Here is an 18,451-nt window from a genome sequence, read left to right on the forward strand (position 1 = left end):
ATTTTCTTTTAATTCTTGGAAATAAGTGCTTTTAAATCTGGAGAAATATTATAAGACAACTATATGTTATTCCGCGTAAATATTAATATATGTAAACATTTGTAATATCTTTACATAAAGAGATATATGCAAAACTTTATCCTTATACAAAAACGAGTCGGTATGATTAAGAAGTTCAGGTATTCTGTTTTTAGTATTGTTTTTAGGCTTATATATTGAATATTTTTTCCTTTTTGGAAAAAAAGAAAAATTATTCGTTCTCACCTCGATGAAAGACTTGTTCAAATTTTTTTTAATTACCTTTCTTATGTATTCATTAATCTGTCGCTCTGCCAATTAAACACTCAATGTAATCAGATATTTCGACAAAATTTTAAGCTTAAGAATGATTTTTCTTTTAAAAAATTAAATAATAGTACGATAATGATAGCAATATTAATGAAAATGTTTAATTAAGTACATTTAAATACAATCAGTAAAAGCATTTTTGCATATAACGATATAATGAATGAATTATATACATATATATATATATATATATATATATATACTGTATACATTCAATTAATATTATATATTATTAATAATGTAGCGACATAACGTGATATATATTCAGAATCTTAAATGACTCGGAACCATTTTATGTACTTAACAATTTATATACAATACATATACATACACACAGAGCTTTCTTCCTGTTCTATCTTATTATAAATTAGTGAAAAAATAATGCTGCTTTGGCCATGATCTGCGCATCAGTTTAATTATCAACTACATCTTCGTTGCTAATACCTACATTTTTGAATGTGTTTCATGGTAGTCTTCAAAATAGTCAAAAAATTGTAATTATACACAGAGTTTATCATCGCGAAGTGTATACCTCTAGAAAAATCTCATCTCGAATAATGCATCGATCGTTACCACAATATAATCCTTTATTATAATCTGCCATTCATTAATAGTAATAGTAATAGATAACATTAATACTTTGATTATTATCACTGTATGAGAATAATTCATATAAAGCAAGTAGCTATTATTTAATAAATGGAATAAGTTTCCAATTTCCATTTTTTTTTCATGTCTTGATTTTTGCCAAATATGTGGTAATTATTCGGCTTTACATCATTATAAGAAATATTTAATTTATTCATTATAAAATATCAAACATCTTCGATTTTAATACAGAAATCAAGTGATTCGGCGATTACATTTGCGATCTCTTCATGTTATATCGAATAAAATGAAAGAAATTCTACTGAGGGATCCATTATAAGATGTAAAAGTAGATGTGTTAATCGAATTATGTTCAAATGGAATGGCTCGGTAACACATATTCACATATATGCATATATATGCATACATATGAATTATATTATAATGTATAAATATAAATTAAGAACAGGATGATATACGCATGGAATGTGTAACTTAAATGATTTTCTGAAAATGGCTATTTATCACTTTGTTTAAATTGTAATAAACATTGTTTTACCTCAAATCAATGGAATTATCAAATTCACATCAGCTTCATATTTGGAATATGATTTTAATGCATAAGCTGACAAGCATTATCGAGAATAATATTGTAAATCCTCTCGTATTTATCTTGCTAATTAATAATAAAATAGTTATATCATATTCTATGTATACTGTGTGACACATAAGAAATTACAAAGGCCATATAGCAGTACCGCAGAGCATTCTGACAATGTTAGTATTTCTATGCTACATTTAATATGTTTCAAGAAATTTTAGTCCAGAATTATTATTCTAGCTATTCGAAATACTACGATAAATTAATCTTAAGAAAGTGCTGTACAATGTAAATAGCTGTTTTTTGACGTCAATAAGTCTATGAGAAATATAATCTAATTATATACCTCTATAATTTAATAAATTTATTATATATTTATATTTTCCAATAAATTAATTACGTTATATTTACGTTGCAACAAATAAACAACGATCTGTACATTCAATATAAAAATTAAACCTAAGGACGGAAAACAGAAAACGCTAATCAGATATTCAATTCCCACTGTGAATAAAGTATACCGATTGGCAAAAGTATCAAGTTGCCACAGGCATTGTTGTTAATTTTCACGCTATGCGCAAAATACTAACAGTGGAATACTCTATCGTATAATTATTCGTTATTCTATTTTTTATCCAAATAGTTCCTTTAAAGTACAATGCTCGATGAACCCAGTTGTGCAGAGCATTTTTCTGAATACAAATAAAAAAACCTTTTATTTATATCTCGGACTGTCTGGCGGGGTCGGTTGCGTGTTAACCTTCTGCTTTGGTCCAGTTTTAAAGGACATCTTTTTTACGGGTCTCGGTGAAATTCCGTGAAGCGCAGGACTCTCGGGAGTATCACTACTAAACCATACTCTGCTTCCGTCAGAAACTGAAAACAAAAGCCAGAACTAATAAAATCTCTCTTAATTGTAACTTTGTAGATTATCAATCAAAAAGTAACATAAAATTTTAGCAAGAAAATAGTTCATGTGAAAAAGGCAGAGATTATTAAAAAAAAAAGTAAGCATGCAGTTTGAATAAGAAGAGAGCATTGATGGAAATGCTCACAATATTTTTTATTTCATATTTTACATATATATATATTGCACATATGAATGCGTTCCGTTTTCACGCATACACTATAAACATTAATTCATTCTTGTTGTTTATCAAATATTAAAAACTGTAATCACACTATAAATTGCTGACTATAGTTGCTGATTATCGGTTCTATTTTAGCCAACCACGATGCAACGAATACGGACTAGCTGCAATATAATTGGCTAAAATAGAACCATCAACCGACAACACGTAGATTGTGATTACGACTTTAAACAAGGACAAATAATGCTATAAGTGCAAAATGGAACGCACTTGTTCTCCTGCAAAGCAATATTTAAAAATTATAAAAAATTAAAATTATTAAAAATATTTAAAAAACATGAAATACACATAAAACTAAGAAAAAATAATATCCAGACATGCTATGTTTATAATGTTGTTCATAGATTAGAAAGATTACCTCTGAATATATTTTGCAAGACTGCCAAACAAAAAGTTAATTAAAAGACATAGAAAAGTTAAAGAAAAAATTGATTAATATTCTTGATTTTACAATATTCGGCAGATTAAATCTTGCAACTATATATATATTAGACACACAGATATATAACATAAATAAGAATTAGAAAATATTTACTTTCAAATATTTATCTGCAGCATGTTGCTCGAACGTTACTGTCTATGAAATTATGACCAAACGATCATAAAATAATATATGTGTGTGTGTGTGTGTGTGTGTGTGTGTGTGTGTGTGTGTGTGTGTGTGTGTGTGTGTGTGTGTGTGTGTGTGTGTGTGTGTCAAAACTTTTTGACACCGTTTGTATGCAGATAGAATTAAACTGATTGTGAGTCAAAAAGTTCTCTTTTTATCATTTTACAATTTTTGCAATCGATGAAATATTGATTTCTAAAGGTTGCCGAATAAACGCGTATTCGCCATACCGCCAATGCATGACCATCTGTCCCATCAGTCGTAATCGCTAGGCATATGTAAATTTGTTTACTACAAGCGGCAATAGTTACGCACGACGGCAAAAGAAAACAACTTCCCGTGCGCTTAGCAACCATGACCAAAGATGTAAAGAATAAACTGCGCGATCCGATATTTAAATAGTATTCAAATGTGATCGGTAATAATGAGAGAGAGGTACCGTAGAAGACAGCCAATCTTCTTCTCATTGTCTGTCCCATTACATCGTTGAATGGAAATAGATTAGCCATCTTTTACGATCCTTCTCTCTTATTTTTATTGATCATTTTGACACACGGATCGCACAGTCTATTCTCTATTGTTATCGCGACAACGATCACTGATTGTGCATTTGGTTGTATGACCCGCTGGATATTATGTCTATATTTGACGATTTTTATAAATTCGATTTTGTTAAATATCTCGTAATTATTGTAAAAATTGTAAAATAGTATACGACTTTTCGACTCAATTTAATCCACTCTACACATGAACGTTTTGTCAAAACTTACTAGACACCTTGTATGTATATACACATATATATGTATATACATATACACATCACACTTAACAGATACAGATAGAGGCATAGGATACAATATCAGATAAATGTTGGAAGATCAGCACGGAAATAATAAATAACTAATAATACTACCTTGTCCGTGGTGTTACAAGGTGGGTGGGGGTTAGTGGACTGAATTAGTCACCTCTATTCGCACGATTGTCACTGCTCGCCGTCGAACTGCTGCGCAAACCGGAGCGTCCCTGGTGCGAATCTATAAGCGCTGCTGCGAGGTTTGACGATGCTGTGGATTGCACGCTTGTTGTAGATCCTGATAGTGTGATATCAACAGTAATAATAAACTTCTATAAACGATAAATATTGTAGTGATACGCGAAATACTCTCTTTGAAGAGAGAGACGTTTATTTCTGCACATGTGTAAAAAGAAAAAATTAAATATTATATTACAAAATATATGTATGATATTATTGTTTTTACTTAATTGAGAATCACGTACCAGAGACAGATGAAGCTGCGCTAAATGGGCTTGGCGGTTGTACTGGTGAATAAACATTGGCCGTAAACTCTTCGAATGTTGTAGCTTCCTTGTGATTTCTCATAACGGTATCGATGGATCGCGCTCTCTCCTCATAACTAAAATTTTATTTAAATGTTATTCGATTCGATGATTTCCTAATATTGCAGTTTATAAACACATTACTTACTAATGTTGATATAACGTAAGCGTAGACCTCTTCGCTTTACTCGCAGCTAACGCGGTTGTCCTCACTAAACCCGGTAATACCTTATCCTCCACAATACACTCATCAAATAATGGACCGAAAAATGGAATCTCTGATTTACGCGAAATCTGTATTCGATACAGCTTATTTTTCAATGGATAAATAACAATGAGAACGTCGCAGAATTCTGTGGGTATGATGTCTCTGCGATAATCTCGCCAATGTTCCGACCAGACTATGTGGATTTCATCGTTGCCAAGGTGCCGTGTCTGAAATCAAACATCACGTAAATATCTTGAGATAAACGTTGCAGAAAGCAATACTAAAATTACCTTTTGCAGCAAACTCTCAGGACTATCCGATGGCATCCTTGTAGCAACATGGAAGAGAACTTCAGTGAAAGATGTAGCATAGTACGGTGCGGTGACACCAGATGCCTTTCCGGGTACCAAGCCGCCAAGAAAACCAGTGTGCGATTCCAGCTCAACTTCCCAAGCGAGTCTCGCGATAAAACTTTCATACTCCTTACTGGCAGTGACGTTGCTTAGTATGGAGTTCTTGTCTTCCTGGCCCTGGCTGACGTAAATCACCGCTATCTTGTGTGTCTCTCGAGACCGTTGGCCATCGAGATTACGAAGTTCACGTAAGAGCTTTTCATTTTTCGCTAACAAATGCAGTTTCTTACGCAGCTCCCAGCCGGATAAACCGAGATGCGAAAATAGGAGGCGGCAGTGATGAAATGGCGCCGGAGGCGGGCGACATGACGGTGGACTAATTGCTGTTGCGCTCATACTAAAATTAAGATTTATTATAATCAAAAATACAACGTCAAATTGCAAATTATCATCAATTACAAATCAATAGAATATATTTAGAAAACGCAACCTAATGTGTTGATTCCAATTATTCATGTGTTCTTGCTCTGCGTTTCTCTGATTCAAAATCGTCGCAATAGTCTCGCTTTCGAGATAATGTCCCTGAGGTGGATTAGCGGGCGCATTGAGAGCGACTTCTGGATTGGTCAAAACCTCCGGGCTTGTATGTCCTATATATTGAAGAAGCTAAAAACATACAGCTCTTTAGCAATTTACTACTTTGTTATTATTGAAGGTTAATATAACTTGTCAATATAACTTTCAATTTCACTCACATCGTCCAAGTTATCCATGTCGCTTGCAGCATTCGCAAAAGTCGGTAATATGTGGGGCTCGCGATGCCGTATTGTGTGTCTGGGTGTACAGTTATGAGGTGTGATGACACTATTCAAATCTTCTGTATGTAATTTCACGTTCCAATCAACTGAAATAAATCAGAGATTTATTTCAGTTATCAGATAATCAGAGATTTATCACGTCGCGATTCATCTTCTTTCATTAAAAAAGTTAATCATGCGCAAAAAAAGATAACATAAATAAATCATTACCAGGTTTTGCAAATGGTAACGGTAGATCGTCATCAATGAAAGGTTGGCTATACAAGATCGAACTGTCCCAAGAAGCTTTTCCAGCGAGATCACGCAACAAAACTCTGACCAGAGAAGGGGCTGTAGTCAAACCAGCTGTGACGCCTCCGCCAGGTGCATCCAATGCTGCTAATTCTACAAGTGACATTATGATCGAATTAGATAGCATCAACAACTGTATATTAGGTGCTTGAAAAACGGCGGAGGATAGCTCGTCTCCGTCGATTCCAGGAACGTCGTCCAACTCAACAACCAGTGATGAGAGACGCGCGGCTCCAATACCCATCGGAAAATGTCCCAGATGATTAATTAAATGCATCAATACCTGTATCGATTAAATATTCACATAAATTATATATATTTATATATATGCATGTAACGGATTAGCTTACCATTTTTGCTGCCAATTGTACCGACTGAATATTTCCTTTGCGGGGTGATTTTGTAGAGGACTCATCAATTAAGTTATCTAATATAATATTAGGATCAAAATCATCATCATCATCCTCGTTATTTTTAGTGGTTTTCGAAAATTCCTTTCCAACTTTATTTTGCACTATGTTGTTTAAAACCTACATAATAAAATTAAAATATAAATCGACAATTAAAATATAAATCTATAGAAATCGACAAGATAAAATGTCATATATAAAATATAATACTGACTGTAAATAAAGTCATCAAGAGAGGTTTTCCTTGGAACACCTGTAGTAATACTGTTGGTCCTAAATGCATGGCCCATTCGCCTAAGCAAAATAGCATTGACACCGTTAAAGGTCCGCGTCTTTCACGCGTTGTCATTCGCCCAAGTGTATCCGATAAGATCTGAATATCGGAAAATTAAAATTATCATTACATTCTTCTGTATAATCCTTAAATCAAAAGATTCTGGACTAATTATATAGGAAATTGAATTCTAAAATAAGTTCATTTATTCATCATATTATAAGCTACAACATCCATGAAGACGAACTTTCGTTCAGGATCCAATTCTTCAATTAATTAAGGCTTCATAATAATTATTGCGGGATCCTTTTACAATCGTACCTGTATTATCTTAGATGGCACATTAGGATACAATTCTAGTAGTACATCAGCCTTATCGCAAAGAAGTAATAAAGAATCACACGCAACCTGTGCAACAGTAGCGTGAGAAGCCTGAAAACAAAAAATTGATATAATTATTAAGTATTGATTAACTTCCGATAAATAAAGATTAACTTCTGCATATTTGAACTATCAACATCTAGTTAATAACATATAAAGAATTTTTCATTAGTAAGTATACAGAATATCAGATAAAAAAAGAAATTGCAGACTGAAACATTTTATTTTTGGGCACATATATAGCGGTAGGCCATGCAAATCAATGAGATCCTCATAAGACACGCAGGTATCAGTCCAAAATTGTGAACGTCACATGACGGTCGACACAGCTACATTGATGCAAAAAAAAAGAAGGAAAACTACCTGATCTATTAGGGGAAAACAGAAACCAGCTCTGCGACGCTCTGCTCCTTGCATCCGCTGTTAATGACACTCAATGAAAGAGATTCGCTTTTATCTTAATATTATTGTAACACACCTGATTTACTTAACATGTTGTTAAATGGATCTCTCTCTTTCTTAAAAAAAGATATATTCACGGATAACAACGGTGCATTTTACACGATATATACCGTTTAATTTACGGCAATATTCCAATGCAAACTATTAAGCAATTACAACTCGTAGAGAATAATTTTCTCATGCATTCTATTTTCTAAAAAATCTACAGATTTAAAATTTGTGCATATGTAGCCATTCTCATATAATTGTCTTTCAAAGATATTTAATAGAGATTTATAATATAGAAAAATTTTCAACTTACTCTAAGTGCAAGTAGAAGAACTGTGACAGCTTCCGGAATTCTCGGATGTTGTGTTTTATATGATAGTTCTTTATATACAAACATCGCAATACTTGATAGAGCCAGGCATCTCGCAATACCAGTGGGTTCTCGTCGACAACTCCGCAGAAGTATTGTTACAATGTGCTCCTAAAAATATAAAATTTAAAATAAACATGAAATTACAAGGATCAATTTGAGACTATTAATTGTGATATTAAACTATATGCAATAGTAGTATTACTTTTGCTTCTGGACACGTCATAGTTACAATATCAGGCCCATTTGGTTGTAACATGGGTAATTTGATCATTGCAACAGGTAAGGATAATAACGAGCCGATAATAGAAACAGCTTCTGTTCTTGGTGCCTGAGAAAAAATAATATAAATAATATAATGTTGTATGCACTGAAATAAATATTAAATTACTGAATTTACAAAGAAAAATAAGATACCTCGACATCTTGACTGCTAAGTATCACATTTGCAGCGTGTATGTAGTCCAAAGTCAGAAGACTTGATCCAGGTAGATTCAAACTAAATAATCTGGGTCCTGTATATTTCACAAGTACATGCAGTACTTTACTATCATTACTAGCAATTCCATTGTGAACGGCGCGATAGAAGAGTGTAAGATGTTGTTTCGGTAGATTAATGTCCAATGGTTGTACTGTTAAAAGACATATAAGACGATATGCGGCTAATTTGCCAATTTCGTATTGATCGGGAAGCTGGATTGCCTGCAAAGAAATATATGGATAAGTACCGAAAAACATAATATTTTTGCATTATATCATTCATTTGCTACAACTTTTAAATATGTTTTTTCTTTACGTTTCTGTTTTTTTTTGTAATTAAACAATGACAATTTTTTACAAGTTATGTAGCAAATAGTGATATGTATATATACCTTGAAACACCAAGGTGCGATGACTGTCAGAGGTGGAATTAATTCTGGTGCTGGAGGTGTTGCTTGATTATCTCCGGATACTCCTTGATTCAAACGTATCTAAATGTATATAAACCAACAGCATAAGAATCAAGACACACATGTACACACATGTGCACACACACACACACACACACACACATATACACACACATATACACAAACACACGCTCGCGCGCGTTTTATTTTTAATTAATTTAATTTTGAAGTTTTAATAATTCTTACCTTAATTAACGTTTGTGTAAGTTGCACAAGATAATCCATAACTTGACCGTGCAAAACAGGATCTTGAATATTATTAACATCTCCTAATGCCGAGAGCATACGTCGCCATAAAACGACAGCCACATCTGGCAACCATCCACGGACCCCTCCACCTGCCATAACTGATCTTCTCTCAGATGCGTCATTTGTATCTATAGAACAATAAAACAGTTGCTAAATATACGCTAATCTATCAATTTAAGATATAAAATTTAAATTTAAAATCAAATACATATTATTGAACAATATAGTTCATTACATTATTTATGAATTATGAAAATGTCATGTATAGTTAAGCTCTTTATATCTTATGATGCTGTGCAATAAGAAAAATTGTTACAAGCTTAACAAATGACTTAATTCAATGATAAATCTTTCAAAATCCCAAAAGCGGAAAACCATCTGAAAAGCATAGGTTTAATTGAAGAAATATTTTGATTCAATATTATTCGGATTCTTCTTCATTATATTAAATGCATTATATTAAATGCTCGAGTAATCATCAAAGCATCATGTATTGTTAATAAAAGGACATTATTCGATTAAGAGACGTTGTAAAATGGTTATTAATGTAGGATGGATGTAACAATTTTTTAGAAATATCAAAATGTTCACATCAAGTTTGTGATAATATGTAGCCTTTCACACAATGAAATATGTTATATAAATTACACAATGACAGACCATACATACCAATACTGCTACCATCAATATTTTCTATTTGTATAGGGCTATCTTTGTTGCTGTCAACGCCACTGCTTGGTGTTGGCGAAGGGCAGCGTGGTGATGGTGGTTCACTATCAACTATAACAATGCTATCCAAAGATTTGGCACGTCTGCTGGACAACATCTTCCGACTGATTGTTGACGATGAAGCCGAGCCGCTTGACAATAACCGCGCCATATCTTGTTCTATTGATAGGGGGAGTACTGCGCGTGTGGAAATTGTTTACATTTAATCAAGAAGTAGGACACACACTGTGGAGATGTATTCAATGACAAGTCGTTTAGTTAAAAATCGATCTTATGAACGACATGCCGATTAAAAATTAGAATAAGCGACAATGGGCGCTGCGTTATAAATATGACAAATCTACGAGTAGGAATGATACTACTGTCTGTCTGTACAGTATGGGGAGAAGTTATTTTTAACTTGATGTCGGCGCCAAAGCAAAAAAAAAGAAGTAAGAGACACAGTTATAAATAAATTGCGCACAGCAACACAAAGGCACTACCAAAGATCTCACCATAGTTTCGAAAAGTAAAATTAAAAAAACTATGTAGCTAATGGCGTTTGTTCACTCACCAGGAATACCGCTATGTATCGTATGCGTCCGCTGCCTATGCAATTTCGTACGAGCCTTGATACTGTATATAGTGTTGTCACTCGCACTGCGCGGTAATTGTCGTACTTTCCTCATATCACGTAGAGGGTGATCTGATTAAAATTGAGAGACTCCTTTGGCAAATTATTATTATGACAAAAGGAAATTGCAATCTATAGGTCTTACATACCTACGACACTTTCTTTCGGCGCAATATTGTTTTCTTGATCAACGCTACCTTTCCGAGGCGGCTGTACGCTTCCAGTTGACGCCGCACGGCTTCCAACTCCTCGTCGCTTTTTTGATTTTTGTTCGCTGAGTCTGTCTAAAGGTAGATCATTCAAATCCAAGTTGTACACGTGTCTCGCTAATACTCTTGTTAGTGTATCCAGAGTTTTCTACATAGCATATATAAAAAAGAAAACATTACTTCACATATATGTAAGTCAGAGCTCGCGAGATATTCGTTGCATACTCACCGCCCACTCACGAATTAATTCTTCCCATTGCGTTAACGATGTTAACACTTCTAGAAACTGGTCCCATAACTGGGTAGAAATAACCACGTTTAAGTTAGCCTTAATCCATGTAACAATTAAAGTCTGGAATATGGCAGGCGCAAGTTTTCCACCGATACTTTCTTGATGCTTGCGGCGAGAAGATTTCTCGCTTAACACGAGCGATGTAATTTGGAGTAACACTCTGATTTAAGAAGTTTAAATTAAATTGCGAAGGAATATAAATTAATCGTAAAGAAAGAAGATAACAAATCGCGAATAAATATCTAAGTAACTGAATAAATACCTAAGTAACTGTTCCCAAGTTGCTGGTTCCAGCCTAGAGTGCATAACAACATATCGATACACATTTAGAACTCTCTTACAACTGTCTGTTTGTTCCTCGAGTAACGTTAGAGATGCACTCGGTCCCGAGTTCTCTAAGAAAAATACATTTGATGCTTGAGTGATAAAAATTTGTAAAACATTTTGCAAGCCTGCCCTAATAAACAAATTTTCCCTATGTATAGCGCCAAGATAAGAATCGTTTCTTAATCTCGTCTGCCGATAACTATCAGATGGACTCTTCTCCATTTCACTTTCTTTTTTTTGACTTTCTTCGTAATCCCGATCTTTATGACCATCTAATGGTTCCAACATAAATGGAGGGATTTCCTATAAAATATATTATGTATATATAATAATAATATTTACATATATGTATAATATAATTTTCTAATATTTAAAACTCACATTCATTTGAATCCAATCTTTATAAACAGCGATAGCCTTTCTTATAGCTCCCGCATGATGGAAATCTAAGAGAAATGCTTGTCTGTACAATTCGTGTACAAAGTTTACATTATCCCTATTTCCATATAAAACCTCTCTGACTAACAAGGCCGAAACGGCACTATCTTCTTGATTTTGACTATCCTGTTGGGATATAGCTGATTCAGGTGACAGCAAATTCGAATCCGCAGAATTTTGAGTATACACCGACACACGGCGTAATTCTGACTCGGCATTTTCCTCATTTGGTGTTGTACTGCAGATTAGTTGTAGTGTTTAAAAATGTATTATAATTAAAATTACAACAGAAACAAATAGATAAAATAAATGAATTACCTTTGTGAAAGATGTGCAAAAAGTCCATCTTTTCTAGCGACATGCGTGAAACTTGCAACCCATTTGATTAAAGCGACTTTACAGAGTACATAATTATTCTGATTTTGATTCATCGGTTTACGCATTGTGGGTAATTCCAAATTAGGTTTATAAAGGGAAAAGTTGTCATTAAATTCCGGACAGATATGACGAAGATATGCTACTTTAAAACGTTCTAATAAAAATTGAAAAGTTTTATGCTGTCGTGTAGATTTATCTCGCCATTCTACTTTTACCACCTGAAAATAACACAAACAAATCATTAATCATTTTTATCGCATTTTAACATTAAATAGATATCTATAAATATGTCTATAGAGAAGAAAATTACATACCTGAGTAACCATAAATTCAAGCAATGCTTCCAAAAATCGAACAGTTTCATTATCGAGAGGTTTTTCTCCACTTTGCGGTGGTAAGATAGGCCCGCCATCAACTTGACTGATAGGACATTGATTTGATCCATTATCATGAAAAGTACTTTGCCCGAGTTGCGTGTCATAAAATTCTCTCTTATCTTTCTCTTCAGAATTAGATGCTTTCGCCAATTTTTCTTTCTTGCCATCTGTTTTACGATCACATTTATAAGGCGATGCTTGATGCGGTGGAAATCCTGGCACCAAGCTGGCGAACATCTGATGTATATGTTCGGGAGCATTTTCACCAAGAGCTTGATACCACAAAATAAAGTACCTAAACATCATAATGGTGTTATGCAAATAACAAATAAATATAACATACATAAAATCAAATAATATACCCTAAATAAATAGAACATATATAAAGTGACCAGTTGTCATACCTTACAGCTTGTCTACGAAGTTTCCAACTATTACCAGGATGCAAGAGCTTCTGCAAAATCCGTGCTAAACTATGACACTGCCATCGTCTGTTAAGCAGCTCAGGAAGAAGAGTTAAAACTTTCTCCAGAAGTTGCAATACTTGTTCTAACTCTTCCCTGTGTGCCTTATGCACTATAAAAAAATATAGATTAGTTTTCCTATCTATTAATCATATTACATAAGAAATATTTATGGCAAATACTATGATTAACATGAAAATGATATTTGCACATAAGTATTCATGTAAATGTAATTTAACTCATAAGACGTTAGTAATGGAAGAAATAATTAATGCAAATCAAGCTAAAGTAATATGAAATATGACTTACCAATATGGAAGGAAAGCTCTGGCAGCAGAATGGGAAGAAATGAAAGAGATGATAATAAAATAACGAGTGAATATTATGATTAATACAAAATTTATTATAATTTTGAAGGCAATGATATTATTTTGTCAAGTTATATAATTATGCGATATATATTAAAGCATGGAAATTTTCAAAGTTATATAGCATTAGGACAGTTAGCTTTATTTAGTACATTACACTGTAATATCAATTTAGTTTGCAACTTACCGCGTTGCCGAAGATTTGCTTCGGCGGACACGAAGCAATCGTAAAGAATGAAGTACACATGGCTGAAGTTACCCTCAAAAAAACCCTTTGCTTCGTCAGTGTCCACATTTTCTTTAATATAAAAACAATAATGCGTGAATTGCTATACGTTTATTATATAAAATAAGATTCATAAATATATCATCATTAATTAAATATAAAACTTTCTCTAGCAATATGTCAAAAATAACATAAATACAAAAAATTAAGTTTTCCAGAAAAAAGAAAATTCTTTTTCAACTTGATAGAAAATTATTGACTAATCAATGATATCGTTAAAAAATATATATTCATAATATGATCCCATCAAATCTCTTTTTGTCAATTTTATTTCACAATCTTTTAAAAAACTATTCTCTTTGAATTGTGACGTTTTGATGATTTCTTATGAAATTTACTCTTGATGATTAATAAAACAATATTTACTTAACACTAGAAGGATCGAGATAGCCAATGGCTCCTCGCGAAATTCAAACTAATATAACTTTTTTCAATTTTGCTTCTACGTAATATCCTTTTGTGACTTTTCATCATTTTTCATGTTCTTAATTTTAATAAAAAAATTTTCAATTATATAAAATGATTGAATTTTTATTTAATTGTCTACCTAGAGAGACCGTTGGAGCCAATTTGGCTCCTTTATCCGGTTCTTCTAGTATTAACTCATTCAAGATAATAACTAAAAAGAAATTTTTTTGTATTATGTCGCTTTTGAAATAAGAGAATGATATGTTGTATAGAAAAAAGTAGTGGAAATTCTATTACATTATAACTGGTTCTAAGTATCTGTGCTTATATAGTAGAATCCTTTTCTTTTTCCTTATATGTATATAAGAAAGAAAGAGAATGAAAGAAAGAGAGAAAAAAATGTATAATATAGGAAGAAATGTACAATACATGTTAATAATACACGTTAATAATAATATTTCAAAATAATTTAATGTAGTGAAGTAGATAAATAGAATAGAAATATTAGAACAGAAATATATATAAGATATCAATATGTATGGCATTAGATATATATAGGTACAAAATATCTAAAACTGTAGACTATTTTTATTAATATGTATGTATGCGTGTGCAGACATATATAAAACATGCAACAACAATGTAACTTTAGTTAGGCATGGAGGCCACGAGTTGGTCAATGTGGTCAGGCGGTTTGATTAGATATTGACTACCTCTCTCATAACACTGCGAAACTACTATCTTGTAACTGCTTGGATTTAATTCTTTTCCTTTTTTTAACTAGGATATGCAACAAGTAAATGATGTAACAAAATTTTGTCTATGTTAAATAAATAGCTGAGAAAGAAATAGAGTACTACTTTCTCAAATCTTTTATTAATTTTATTAATATATTAATTTTTTATTATAATAAAAATAATTTAATAATTAATTAATTAATCTTTTACTATAAAATCTGCTAAATAAAAAAAACTGCTAATTAGCTTTACTTTTAAGATCAGTTAAATATTATACAAAGTATATTTATTTTACATTTCATGAAGAGATAAAAATCTTTTCTTAAATCTGTGTATAAAATTGAATTTTTTAAATTATTATTATTATTATATTAATAATAAATTATTATTATTATACATTATATTAATGATATCTTTATATATTTATTAAAAAATCTGCTTGCAAAAAATAATCTCTCATTAATATTAATTAAGGTCCACTTTGACCAAATTCTGATTAACTCAACAACTCAAGTCATCTGTACTATTTTATTAACATAAATCAAATAATTAATCTAATAATTCTAATAATAAATCTAATAATCAAATAATTTTCTCTTACGTAAAAAATATAGATCTGGAATAATAATACAATTAAAAATTTTGCAGCAAGTAATTCTGATTGAATTAATCAAAGTTTTATTTGGTCAAAATCATTACAATGGTTATTTTTAATTTTCTACTTCACATATCAACATTCCTCTAGGGTCATCTTCTATTTTCAAAGAAGTCAAATGAGATATATGAAGTAAACAATTTTTCCTCAGTAACGTAAAAGTAATGTTGTGTACTCTCATGTTCTCTCTCACTCTATATCTGAGAAGTAAAATCTGAAGTAAAGTTCATTAAAGACCGCGATATGAGAGAGAATGAAGATGGAACGAGGAGAGAAACGTCCGCTATGAGAAACGTCCTCGTGGCTCGCAATTTGAGGCGTCTCCGCCAACACGCGTGGGAGCTAGTAAATATCAGTGGTACCGCCTCGAATTCGCTATTGTCATTCCGCGAAATACCTGAATCAGCCTATCGTGACCTGTCATCACCGACACATCTTTGTCGTCATGATCCTCACCTAATACGATTTTAAGATGTTTGAATCGCGTCGCGCTGTCCTTCTTAACATCCTGGATCTTGAGCGTCGACTTCTTGACGTCTACATGGAGCTTCTTGCTGAACATGATTCAAGCCGCCGGCGGCCGCGGGGACAGGAACAATCATCGACGGCGACGCCCAGGACGATCCGCGTCGATGCCCGGCTCCGGTTACCTCCGCGCGATCACCATGCCAGCGGCGCGAGGTGCACGATGCACGGCCCACCCGTGTCACGTCAAATCGGCGTCGAATTTCGCATACACACCTCCGATCAGATGTACGTGACGGCCATCTTGAGCGCCTAACTGGCCACACGCAAGCAGCGCTGCGCCCCTCGGTGGTACTTCGGGGCAATGACATCATCCGTCATCCAATTCCCAATTCTCAGAGAATTCATTATGACTAATTATAATTACGTATGTTTCGTGCATTGTAAGGGACATTTTGAAATTTTGAAAAACATCCCACGAAATAGAAAATTACCTATGCGACATTTTTAGAATATTTTGTGTCCCGATTTATCATTTTTGAAACTTTTTTTAATTTGACATCGTTTCTTGACGCGTGTAACTTTGATCGATAATGCAGTTTAATAATAATAAAAGATATACATTATATAGCAACAAAAAAAGAGGAACTAAATTGTAAGAATTATTCATTAAATCGTTTAATAAATTGGTCTTGTCAATTTTAATTATCATTTTAATAATGTTAGTTTAATTAATATGTATCTATATTTATTTCTTAAAAATGTTATATAATTATTGTTAATGAGCAAAAGATTTACTATTATATATATATATATATATATATGTGATATTGTATATATTATATTTTATACATATATTTTTTGACAGTTTGAAATAGGAATATGCATTATCCGCAGTGGGATTTGATTAGAATAACGAAATCTTCTTTACCGATTGAATAGCGATTATAACTAGTTCGATATTCGATTTCATTAGAGGCCCGCATCATGTCCAAAGCAGAAGTGATGAAAAGTGATGTCAAAAGATTAGTCATAGTGGACTAGTTACATACTTTCAAAATGAGTTCGAAAGATGAGGAAGTTGACATGGAATTTTCATTTATTAAAGAGGATAGCGTAAGTCAACAGGAGAAAGTGAAGGCATTCTGGAAGTTTCTGGATACTCAGAATTTGCATCTGCAAAAAGGTAATGAAAAATATGAATTTATGTTATCAATTCGCTAAGAATATTTTTCTTTCGTTTTATACTACGAAACATTCTTTCATACTATCTGAAATACTGAAATCTTGCACATCTTATAAGATATATTTGTTAATATAATATAGTATTATATTATCATAAGCATGTTTATTGTATAATAATGTTGTAACACAATAAAAAAAAGAATAAGTTAGAATAATTTAATATCACAAATTAAATTAAAAATTCATATTTTTATGTCACAAAAGCCATAGTACATAAAATCACTTAAGTTGTACACAGCACAGAAGTTTATAGCAAGATTGCTGCAATGTTGCTGGAATGATATTCTGTGCTGTATAAGACACAATAAATTAAATTGATCATCAATAATGATACTAATAAGCATTTTAAAACATTGCATAGAATTAATTTTATTTTTATTAATTACATAAAAAATAAAATTCTATAAAAATAATCAATGTCTAGCATTTGATTGAGATAAGATTTTGACGCGAAGGTATATTGGAGTGTGAATCGCCATCAGAAACGTCGGTATCGAGCGTGGAAGAAATTATGAAGGAAAAGGATATTTGGCGCAAAGGACTGCAAGTCTTCCAACAACTCGGTCTAGATAAAACCGCTCTCGCAACTGATAACAGATGCGGATTCTGCAGCTTTGCTCATAAAACAAAGTTCCAGTATGGTTAGCAGAACGTTTCGATAGAACATTAGATAAATCAGTACTTTTCCCGATAATCACAGATACGAAGATCTGGCCGACACGGTGACGCAGCCATATGAGGAATTGAACGCTGACATAGAAGCCTTCGAGCAGCGTCAAAAAAACCGTGACTTGATCCTTATTCAGCGCGAAGCATTTTGTGTTGCCGACAAATCAAATTGCAACTCCAATGTAAAAAAATCTAATTTGAGTGACTGACACCTTAAGGCAGTCTTTTTTTCAACTCGCAAACCGTTTCCATTCGAGTTCCAATTCGTCAATCGATTTCTAAAAATTCAAATTTATTAGTTTAACAAATTGCATGTATATTTATGAAAATAATAAATCAATTTTTTATCTCTCTAGAAATGTTCTTATATATATATATATATATATATATATATATATATA

The 18,451-nt window shown here is 32.5% G+C and overlaps 2 protein-coding genes across 2 annotated transcripts; one reads left to right on the forward strand and one right to left on the reverse strand.

Annotated features, from left to right (window-relative positions):
- Nucleotides 1-2,252: 2,252 nt before the first annotated feature.
- Nucleotides 2,253-16,233, reverse strand: LOC105620689 (ral GTPase-activating protein subunit alpha-1). The gene is made up of 29 exons (XM_012202179.1): nt 16,128-16,233; nt 13,773-13,883; nt 13,527-13,544; nt 13,158-13,329; nt 12,691-13,048; nt 12,317-12,594; nt 11,942-12,236; nt 11,496-11,863; nt 11,171-11,393; nt 10,882-11,089; nt 10,673-10,804; nt 10,060-10,296; nt 9,328-9,518; nt 9,064-9,162; nt 8,609-8,893; nt 8,397-8,522; nt 8,135-8,302; nt 7,312-7,422; nt 6,931-7,089; nt 6,657-6,836; nt 6,226-6,589; nt 5,953-6,101; nt 5,688-5,863; nt 5,135-5,594; nt 4,785-5,071; nt 4,577-4,713; nt 4,264-4,389; nt 3,047-3,067; nt 2,253-2,413 (listed from the first exon to the last, which is right to left on the reverse strand). The coding sequence occupies exons 1-29, from the start codon at nt 16,231-16,233 to the stop codon at nt 2,253-2,255; spliced, it is 5,706 nt and encodes a 1,901-aa protein (XP_012057569.1).
- Nucleotides 16,234-17,195: 962 nt separating this feature from the next.
- On the forward strand, nt 17,196-18,259 carry LOC105620745. The gene is made up of 3 exons (XM_012202236.1): nt 17,196-17,322; nt 17,837-18,011; nt 18,082-18,259. Exons 1-3 carry the CDS (start codon nt 17,196-17,198, stop codon nt 18,257-18,259), a joined length of 480 nt encoding a protein of 159 aa, XP_012057626.1.
- The last annotated feature ends 192 nt before the right edge of the window (nt 18,260-18,451 follow it).

The sequence above is a fragment of the Atta cephalotes genome (assembly GCF_000143395.1).
Source record: "Atta cephalotes unplaced genomic scaffold scaffold00028, whole genome shotgun sequence".
NCBI lineage: Eukaryota > Metazoa > Arthropoda > Insecta > Hymenoptera > Formicidae > Atta > Atta cephalotes.